At 41.7% G+C, this 10617-nt stretch overlaps 1 protein-coding gene across 2 annotated transcripts; it reads right to left on the bottom strand.

Annotated features, from left to right (window-relative positions):
- Positions 1–1910: 1910 nt before the first annotated feature.
- On the bottom strand, positions 1911–10266 carry RNASEH1 (ribonuclease H1). 2 transcript variants are annotated; one of them, XM_037391396.1, is made up of 8 exons: positions 10085–10263; positions 9878–10002; positions 9314–9508; positions 8663–8762; positions 8130–8184; positions 6967–7051; positions 4445–4569; positions 1911–2340 (listed from the first exon to the last, which is right to left on the bottom strand). In XM_037391396.1, exons 1-8 carry the CDS (start codon positions 10192–10194, stop codon positions 2263–2265), a joined length of 873 nt encoding a protein of 290 aa, XP_037247293.1. In that variant the 5' UTR covers positions 10195–10263; the 3' UTR covers positions 1911–2262. The 2 variants fall into 2 exon arrangements, with proteins under 2 accessions (XP_037247293.1, XP_037247294.1); XM_037391397.1 differs by lacking the exon at positions 9314–9508 and having other exon boundaries at positions 10085–10266.
- Between the last annotated feature and the right edge of the window lie 351 nt (positions 10267–10617).

The following is a 10617-nucleotide window of genomic DNA, read 5'->3' as shown; positions in this document are numbered from 1 at the left end:
CTCCAGCATTCCCTCCAGTATTCCCTCCAGCCTCCGCAGTTCTGAGATTCTACAGTTTTACTGTTCTATATGGTAAATAAACCATTGGCTTATCAGCTAAACGTGATGTAATGACTGAGAAACAACCAAGAAAAAACCCAACAACCTCTCTTTCAATATTTTTCTTCCTGAACAGTTTTACACGTACCAAAATCCTTAACCACTCTATCCCAGATTCTCAGAAATGGTACCAGATCCCTTTAATGCACAGTACTCATGTATAAGCACTACTGGTTACAATTCCGGGCAGCATGTAATTGCAAGTCCTGTAACATTACAGGTAAGCTGGTCTAATGCTGGTATTTGTCCACATTTTTAGAAGCACATCCAAATCCAGCCAGAAGTTCAATGCCTACCCAGTGAGTGTCACGGCTGCTGAACGCCAATAGCCTCCTGAAGTTTCAGTTCCCTGAAAAGAATGACTTGAACCACCAACACCCTCTGTGGGTCCTCAAGCCCCTGCCAAGTCCCATTGAGAAACAGTACTTGCTTTCCATCCTTTAATCAGCCTTAACCTCACAACTTTCCTCTTTTATCCTGAATTTCCAGAGTAAGAATGTTAAACATTGGTATCAAATGAAAATAAAACTCTTCCCTATTAAGACTCCCTATTACAATCTACCTAGTAGTTTCAGGTAGTAAATCTACTTAAATTCACTGATGTTATGATTTACTCACCATTATCCACGCCTTTTTCCAAAGCTGCTGCTTCAAAAAAATACAGATTTCCATATAGTTAGTAGGATCTACATGTTTAACTGGACACGTACAATAGGTAACATTATTAGATGTCACCTCTTCAGTACATTATTTGCCACACTGTTCTGCCTCAACTAGAGATCTGATCAGGGATGGGATGTTTTCCTTCAAGGTAAACTTCTAAAATAAACAAAATCAGTGACACTGTGCACACATACAAACGAAGCAGAAGGGAAACTGATCAGTGCACTACCTCACCCCAGACAAGCTTCACTGTGCAGTTTTGGATGACTGAAAATAAAAAAACCTCACTTGTCTATTAACCAATAGCTCGCTAGTTTCCTCATTCCATCGCTATTCACGTGACTCTAAATACATTAAAAACCTCTTACTTCGCCACAGTAAAGAGGTTATAATGCATGAGAACTGTTAAGGACTCAAGCTTCAGCCGCTCTATCATGCTGCATACTCCTTTGCACAAATTTTTTAAAAAAAAAAAAAAAAAATCAGTGCCTTCTAGCTTAAGTTCTACTATCCAGTGGTGAGGGTACCTTACAAAAGTTGACAATGTACCAAACCCGTTTGCTCCTCCCGTATACATACATAGAAAATAAAACTATGTTGATTACTGGTAATTGCTCTCTAACTCAAGTGCACATTAGTCATTCCGTTAATCTCATCATTGACGGGAAAAAATGAAGTCATACACTTGACATCCAGAAGATCTGGAGATCTTGTTCCATTTCAGATAAAACTACCTTTGGGACAACACTGAAGAGGAACCAACAATGCTAACGAGAACCAGTATGCATAAAAACATGTTACTTAATGGAAACAGGAAGCCACAAACAAAAAGCTTGGACATTAAGCAGATAGAGAGGAGATCAGTAAAAATTAATTGTTCAAGATTTCTTGTGATCTGGATTTTTAGTTTGTTTATGCTACCTTATAAAGTAAGCAACATTACAAAGAAATCTCTGGATGTTGTAACCGATGATACTGTGAGGCACAGGTGAGTGTCACAAGCCCATCTGTACAGCAGTTATTGCTAGTACCAGAACACAAAGCATATTAATGAACACCTCCGTGTCAGGTCACCGACCTCTTGCCAAACCAACCACCCCAAAGTCCCCCTGCCTCCACCCACTCTGGGCTGCTAATATATACCTCTGTACAAAAAAAAAAATATATATAATTTATTTCACTAAAAGTAAGATACAGAACACTCAGGATAAAGATTTAATATTACTTCTTCAGATGTCTGTCTTTATGCTGAATCTAGAAGACAGCTAAAAACACTGACTGCAGCCCTTCAGCAAGATGAGAAAAACCAAACACTTGATACCATCAACTAAATATTGACTCGACTGTAAAACTATAGAAAAAAATGTGGGTTTTTTTTCTCCCAGAATTTGGTATATTTAACACTTCAGGCCAGAAAGAAGTATAGTTCAAAGTCCAACTTTGTGATATTAGTTCTTTTCCTCCTGCTGCAACAATCTCTAGTCCCAGTATGTCAGGACTTTATTTACTAGCTCCTTCTCTTGCTAGTCTATCAGCTTCTTCATTTCCGTGGAAGCCAGCATGACCAGGAACATGCATCTGTTAGGACAAAGGTATAGCAGTATTAGAGATGAAAAAAATAGTAATAATAAAAAACGTCAAGAAAAAAGTACACACATGAAATTTGATCACACAATACCCTTTCATTCACAGTAGTGCAGCACCCCCTCCTTGGAGGCCCCCTCCTCACATTTAGTCCTTACCTGTTCCTTCCAGGAACATTCACAGACTCCCTTACTCTAGGAAAGTCTTGCCAAATTGTGAAAATCATCTTTATGGGAAGCAGTAAACTGGATAAGGTCCACCTAACCTAGGCTAGCCTTTAAGACATGCAGACAACAGCTCCAACTCAAGGTTCCCACTTTCAGAAAAGAGGGAAAAAACTATCTGCATTCAGTGCTCAAATGAAGTTAATCTTTTCCCGGAAAGCCAGAGACCTCTATGCCATTAACAGCCTTGGTGATTACAGCACTCACTTAGGATACAGAAACTGAAAAGAACCTCTCTATTTTCAGCCCTGTCCATCCTCCAGTTAGGAACTGAAAACACCTTCAATCCTAAGCCCATCCTTGTCAGAAGTAATGGTGGACGAGTGTGTGGGAGGAAGGAGAGAAAGAAAATGAAGCTTGCTATCTGACAACATCTGAGGGGGACAAGCGTGAGATGTGTGCGAGACTATTAGGTTTACCCAGCAAGATTTTAGTACCAGGTGGGGGGCTGTAGGGATAGCCTCTGTAAGAGAACACCAGGGGCTGCCCCCACATCAGAGACAGCCAGCTCCAGTGTACCTGCTGCAGGACACAGCTGAGCCTATCAGCAAAGCTCTGTGGTATTGTATTTAAGAAAGGGTAAAAATGCTGCACAGCAGGAGTGAATTTGAGCATGTGAGAGCAACAGCCCTGCAGCCCCCCAGGTCAGTGCAGAAGGAGGGCAGGAGGTGCTCCAGGCACCAGAGCAGAGATTCCCCTGCAGCCTGGAGCAGATAGCCATCCACCTGCAGCCCTTGGAGGATGCCACACCTCAGCAGGAGGATTACCATACTAAAAGCATACGCATACATTGCTCCTCCTGAAATAAAAATCTTCCGAAGTTTAAGAGATCCAGGTGTAAGAAGTGTGTATAAAGCAACATTTTTTTATTATTATGTAAAATACTCTAAGGACAGCTGAACTTTGGTCTTAGTTTTCAGTTTTTACACTTTCTGCTCCTTAAAAAAAAAGGAATAGTTATGTAAGATCTAGTCAGCCTTCAAATTGGAGTCGCCAACTCTGAAAACACAAAGGAACACGAATGGAAGAATACCTGCAATAGATTTACCATAGAAAAAGCGCGTATTAAAGAGCTACATCATCCTGTCTTCTGTGTTGTAAAGACAGAAGCCCAGTAAACATGCTATTAGCACCCACAAAGCCAATGGTACAGAGATTTATTTCTATAATCAGAAGTCTTATACCACAATTAAAGTAAAATTTAGAAGGAGGGGAGGAGGGAAGATATCCCCTACAATGTTTAGCACTGATGTTCAAGTTTACAGAAAACTAAATTTTCCCAGGAATACTTGTACAGAAGCTGTTTTACTTCTTTGCTGGACAGCAAAACAATTTAACACTTACAAACGGGTACTTTAAAGACTTTTCTGTGCCCAGTATTCTTGGAAAAAACACAGTTAAGGTACAGAAAACTAGAGTTAGTTTATTTGGGGTTATGCTCCCTTAGTTTTCCCAGTTTAAAGACACTTATATGATTAAGTTACACCAACAAACCAGCACCTAAGGAATTCTGAAAAGCAAATCCAGAAATTCACCTATGACTCAAAAAGACAGGTTAGATTTCCAAGAACAGAAACTTCACCTACTAACAGTACTCATGAACTAAAAATAATTATGGCAGGCATTTTTTAAGTAGTAACGAGAGACAGAAAACGAATATAAACATGCATTTTAATAAATAAAACACTGGTTCCAAGAGGCCAGGTTATGCTGCTTACTTGCTTTAAATAAAACAAGCAACTTCTCTGTACTTACAGTTTTACTTGGGGATAGGCAATACTATGCTTTATCGAATTCTTAATTATGGTCATACATGGAAGTTTTTACAAGAAGCATGTTTTAGATGTCATTAAGAATAGAAATGCGGTGCTTACCCACTGAATTTCTATGTCTTTTGATAGATTATCAAGTCTTTCAAAGTCTTCTTTATTTATTACACTTCCACCTGAACTTGTTCTCCAGCCATTTGTTTTCCAGTTGTCAACCCAGCTCGTAATACCTACACAAAGGGAGCATCATCATAAAAATGCTATTAGAGAAGCCAGTACGGATCAAGATGCAGCAAACAGCCTTTTAACAAGACATTAACTCTATACAAAGTCTCAGGGAAAGAACCAGAGACACAAGATATTCTTGTTTGGTTCTCCCCTACTGTCTTTAAGAACTGTATTTTTCCATTGTTACTTGAATTACCCAACCATGTTTTCCTGAACAGGTATTTAAAGTCTACAATCTTATATAAGCATTACACGCAAAATACAGACATAAACTTCAATAAACGGAAGCTAAGGATTTGCCTGATGGTACAGTAAGCTAGAAACAAATCTACACCTTTGTCTTGAGAAACTGAGGAGACACACATACTACAGGAAAAAACGGATGGCCACCTGTCTTACAGCCTCTGCACACTGAACAGAATCCTTCTGAGAAGGACCACATAAGCAAATTTCTACAGAACAAGATTTAATATTCTGGCCATCCTTTGCTGGCCAGAAAATTTACTACATTACTCCTTAAATAAGGATTTATTATTTTTTTAATATCTTTGCCAGTGTCAACAATGTAAGACATCCTTAATGCTTTCATAACAAACAGACCCAAACCAAGTAGAGAATCATTGATCTTGCACACAAAACTTCCTAAAAACCAAACCACATCCATTTATGCTTAACTGCAATCCTTCTCTGGTATTTAAAAAAATAACTCCTAGACACATTCACAAAATAACTTCCATTAAGCAAGAGTGGATCCTGCACCTCAGTGACCCAAAACGCAAGAGCAAACTGCAAGCAAAAGCAAAGACTAAGACATTGCACCTACAGATTTTTCTTTTCCTTCCTCATACTTAAGTCTTAGGTTTAACAGGAATTTTATCTCACACAGCAACTTTCTCTCCTTCATAACAGACAAGATGGTATACATTTTTCTCCCACAAAGCAAAAAGAATAGAATAGAAAAGATAGAATGCTTCTATCAAAAACTAAAATAAAAAAACAGCAAGAAAAATAACACAAAAAACCACACACATTCTGCACCTATAGGAAGTGCTATATCTAAATCTTTTGGGGAAAATAAGCTACTCAAACGAGAGATTTAGGAGATAATCCTTAGGGAGAAGCAATGGAGAATTCCTTTAGGTTGTTTCATAACATTTACTGTCCCTTCCTCAACTTACGAGCTAGAATCAGGAGGACAGAGCACAAGTCCTTGATACTTTTCCCATCTGGACAGAACATCTCTCACGCACACGCAAGCTAACAATTTGAAACAAGCAGCAAATGACAGCTCATACTCCTTCCTTGACTAGCAGTCACTCGCCCCTACTCAGTAGCCTTCTGTCCTTTCTACGGTATTGCTACTCAAGGTGACATCAGTTTTTCCAGGTAAGTTTTGCTTAACTCAAGTCTTAAACATGAGCCACCTGAAGAAGTTAAAAAGAAATTATGCTCTTTCTTTCATACTTCTGCACTTTCAGAAATCAGGGGGCTTCTGGAATGCAGAATGACTTATTTGGAGGAAAAGATATACAGATTTGTAACATACAAAGCATTTATTTGTTTTATTAATAACAAGCAACAAAACAGATAATTACTACCAATGTTAGTGCTCAAGTATTACAAGTTATGCTAAGAACACAATACTCACATTCCACCCCTACCCCCAAACAAAAAAAGCATGAAAGCACTCATCTAATTTTCAATCAAGAGTTGCACTAAGTTTTTGTCTAATATTATTTTTAAAAAAATTATCTGGAAACAGCAAACACATGCACTCCCTTTCTAAAAATGTGGAATACAAAGAAAAAACATACTTCTGTAGTTCCAAATTATCATGGGAATAAAACCTGAAGATCTTGGGGAAAGAGGAAGAAGTTTTATTCAGAAATTAAGTCTTAATAAGGAATAAAATTAATTTTCCAAATCTTCGGATGAAGGTGAAACTTTAAATACATACTCTGCGCACGTGAAAGCTTCAAGTGTAGTCTACACGTAAAAAGTAAGGAAACTTGAATGTACTTCATGTGTACATTCAAAACACCTACAGGGTTACTACACCAACTTCCAAGTACCTTCCCGAGTACATCCTTAACAAAGTATATATGAACATTTTATATAGACTTTGTGTCTTACTGAATGCCTTAAGACAAAAATCCTGTAGCTACTTCTGTCGGCCTTTACTGTAACAGGCACTCTGTCTCTACTTCTATTTCATGCAGTTAGCAGGTGATCCCTGTAATATTCTGAAGTTTTTCCCCAAGCAGTCACAAGTATTGAAGTTAGATGTTCTCTTTCCTATATTCCTCTCTCCGGGACTCAGTGTGTTCTGCAGGTCTTCTGTATTGAAACAGCATACAGTGTGTCTTTAAGAATCAGGAAAACAAAAATCATGAACTTACCATTAATAGTGAACTTGCTATCAGTGTAGATAATTAGTTTCCTGATGTTTTGACTCTTAGCTTGCTCTATCGCTTTGCAGGCTGCCTTAAGAACAGTTCAGAACAGGATTTTGAACACAAACAATTAAAATACCAGCAAAGTACCTGATACTAACAAAGAATATTAGTATAATCTTGACATCAATGAATATCAATGTGCTTTAGAAGAGAGGTTCCCAAAATTATGCATGCAGATGACCCCTTAATGAAACAAGCAAACAACTAGCCGCTTCAGCTTCACCAGCAAAAAACCCCAAACCATTCTGCTACTCAACCCTGTACTGAAGGAGTAGCTCTCTGCCCCATTTTCTAACAAAGCCTTTTGTCAACTGCACACCAAATTTCAGGCATTTTCTCCGTAACTCTGAGCAAGAAAGATTCATACTAGTTCCAAGGGCTTGGAAAGCCTAAAAGGTTTTTGCTTTTTTTGGTGTTATGATACATAGTAAGAGGGAGAAGTGGCTGGGTCTGGATGTAGAGCTGAAAAGCTCTTCAGTTTGACTCTGGCACACCACCATCACTCTGCCTGTATGCCTCACAAAAATGAACTACTTGTACTTTTTAAGCAGATCAATTCCCATTTCAGTTCATCTCCGAACACACAGTGTAAGACAGCAGCAATACCTGAACTAAATGAGGCAAGAAGGGAAGACTAAAGCTGCTGCTGCCAACAGAAGTTTAATTCAGAAGTAACAGAAGTTACTCCTGAGAGCCTAGAATTGTTTGTTATAGTTCTCTAAGGAGTATGATACTCTGACCCCACTCACAAATGGAAGCCTCTTAACTGCTACTCAGCAGCCCTCACCCCAAGGTCTGAGACACATATATCAACGCAAAGGATACCATATAGGTTTGAGAACCATGCTTTCCTAACACAAGGCTGTTTTAAACAGCTGTACTTGGCCTGATGATATTTGGAAATCCTCAAGGTGAACTACCTTGTTCAAACCCCATAAAGGTCAATAAACGTGAAGAGAACGATTTGTTTCAAGTCATAACCCCTGATGCTTTGTGCACTTCCCTCACAGCTCCGTAACTGGTTTCTGAAGGCCACAGCTGAAAGAGTCAGGAGTGTGCTACTACAGTCTAACATGCAGAAGCATTCTAGAACATTAACTACTCACATGTATTTCTGCTCTTTGATTAGTCTGCCGTCCAGGAAGTCTTTCACTGGTATTTCTGTGTCCAAGGAATGAATACTAGATTAGCTACCCCAGATATTCAGGATGGCGTATAATGACTACATATCAGAAAAACAAGTGCAAGGGAGCTACTTTTCTTTTCATACAGGAGGATGAATAGATACTCTAGCTCTAACTTCCACCAGTATAGTGCAACCTGCAAATTTGGACATGCCATCAGTATGCAATTTTATTTGTCTTCTGTGCAGACCTACACCTATTTTAAAGCTCTCTGCGTCACTTGAATTATAGCTTGAGCCCCTAAAAATATTATTTCCAGTTGATTTTCCCCACATTTTTACCTCCCAGAGAAGCTGATTTATCTTTTCCCCTCAGTAACTCATTAGTCTCATAGCACTGTCTTTATGAGTTTCAACAGCAGGGTTTCATATTCAAAAGGAGGCTGGTATTACAAGTCACACACGAAATAAACAATAATGTATTAAAGAAAAAAAACAAACCTTTCAGCTACTTACAAAGGGTGTCCTGGTCCCCAGTAGACACCTATTCCAGCACGTGCCCTATTACGTCCATTACCCGAGCAACAACCATCTGTATAAACAACTGCAAAGTCACCTACAAAAGAATTACCAAAAGTAGCTGTTCAACCACTCTTTCAAGGATGTACACTCTTTAAGCAAAAAAAAAAAAAAGTTTGCCAGCAGATTAATCCCCAAAAATGGGAAAAATCCCCAGAGAGCCCTTCAAGAAGTTAACTACAGAAGCCATGTAAAATAGTAGTGAAGAACACCTGAAGTTCCACTGCAGGTTCACACTCTCACTGGTGTCAAATTAGTCAGCCTCAAGAAGCACCTCTACCCCAAGTTCCATATTCTCATTACGGTTCCTGTCTTCTTCTGCCAGCTTTAAAGCTTCCCAGCTACATCTCTGTATTTAAATATGGTCTGTAATCCAGACCCACATAAAATCACAGAAATTACACAGAAAGACAATGGGAACAAATACATTATGGTGCAGACGCCCATTTTAAGAAGATGCTACGTTATGCTGGGCCTGATGCTGCCATACACAAACCTCCTGAAAAGCTTTCTAATAACTACACGTTTTTACTTATGGAAAGAGTGCAAAGAATTGAGCAGAATTACAGGAATAATGGAAGACCTCACCCATATATGAAAATTTATCTTCACTGACTGTTGGTGCTGGGCATATTTCCTCATGTTTTACACGCTTTGCAGCGTGTTCTTCGTTTGTAGACTGTTCATACGGCCTTTTGCATGTATTGCAGCACAAGGTATTTATTTCTGGTTCCTCTCTTTGGCTACCACTTTCCTGCCCTACAGCTGGAGAACCGTGTGCCCCTTCCAAACAAACAAACAAACAAAAGATTAAGATAAAAAGATAAAAAGTTCAACTGCATACAAGATCTATTTGGACTGACTGCTTCTGAAGACACTTCTTACCACCTACTAGCAATACTAACCTGTTAACTGACACCACCCCAAGCTACTCTGCGAGAAATATTATAGCACAGAGCAGTCATTTGTGATCCCAGATCACACTGAAAGAGACACACATGTGTAACAGCCCTTGAAACGGGCAGGGCACAAGGCACGTTCTCCGAGCCCCTACAGAAGCACCCCCGTCCCCCCCGCAGGCCGCTCCTCCCTCCCGCCCCGGCGGCGCGGGCAGGCAGGAGGCGGCGGGGGAGGCCGACACGGCCCAGCTACCTGCCGGCTCAGGCTGCTGCTGCCCCGGGAGGCCGGCGCGTACGAAGGCCCAGGCGTCCTTCTCGGTGGCGAACTTCTTGAAGCTGGCGGAGGGGAACTTGTTCACCTGCTCCTGGCACTCCGCCCTGCAATACAGGGGCGGGGGTGAGCCTGGCCCGGGGCCGGCCCGGCGGCGGCTCCCCGCGCTGCCCCGGCCGCGGCCCTCACCAAGTGCGGTACACGCCCGTCTGCCGCCCCTTGCGCACCGCGTAGAACATGCTGTCGCCCTTAGGGACAAAACAGGAGTGACTGAGCACCGTCACCAGCCACCGCAACATGGCGCGGCGCAACCCCGCCGCCACCCGCGCCCTCGGCCCACCCCCGGCCGCCACCGCCGCCCGGACACCCCCGCCGCAGGCCCCCCCCGCGCATGCGTGGTGCCGCCGCGGGAGGCGGGGCGCGCTGGGGCTTCCCTACGGGCCGCGGGAGAGGCCAAAGCACCACAAAAGCCATCCGAATCAGATTGCGCTTGGGTGGGCACGAAATGGATGGGGTCTCAGCAGTTTAAGGCCTCAGTGAAGAGGTGAATGAGGCCCCACGGGTGGCCTGGGCCGAAGCTGCCCCCGCCGGCCCGGGTACTGGCCCCTGCCCTGCGGCAGCACTCGCTGCCGCCTGGTCCTCAACTGGTGTGAAAACGGAGGGTGTACACCACCTGCACCGTCCTGCATGACCTTCTCGGCTTGACAAGCACTCGAGGAGGG

Source organism: Falco rusticolus, chromosome 6 (assembly GCF_015220075.1).
Source record: "Falco rusticolus isolate bFalRus1 chromosome 6, bFalRus1.pri, whole genome shotgun sequence".
Classification (NCBI taxonomy): Eukaryota; Metazoa; Chordata; class Aves; order Falconiformes; family Falconidae; genus Falco; species Falco rusticolus.
This window is presented reverse-complemented; position numbering and strand designations above follow the sequence as displayed.

What these genes read in the sequence shown, in the direction of transcription:
- RNASEH1 (XM_037391396.1), bottom strand. Translation starts at nt 10,194, where the DNA reads ATGTTGCGGTGGCTGGTGACGGTGCTCAGTCACTCCTGTTTTGTCCCT. An exon ending in ACGGGCGTGTACCGCACTTG is followed by an intron (nt 10,003 to 10,084) that starts GTGAGGGCCGCG and finishes CCTGTATTGCAG; the next exon opens with GGCGGAGTGCCAGGAGCAGG. An exon ending in TGGGGACCAGGACACCCTTT is followed by an intron (nt 8,185 to 8,662) that starts GTAAGTAGCTGA and finishes CCTTGGACACAG; the next exon opens with AAATACCAGTGAAAGACTTC.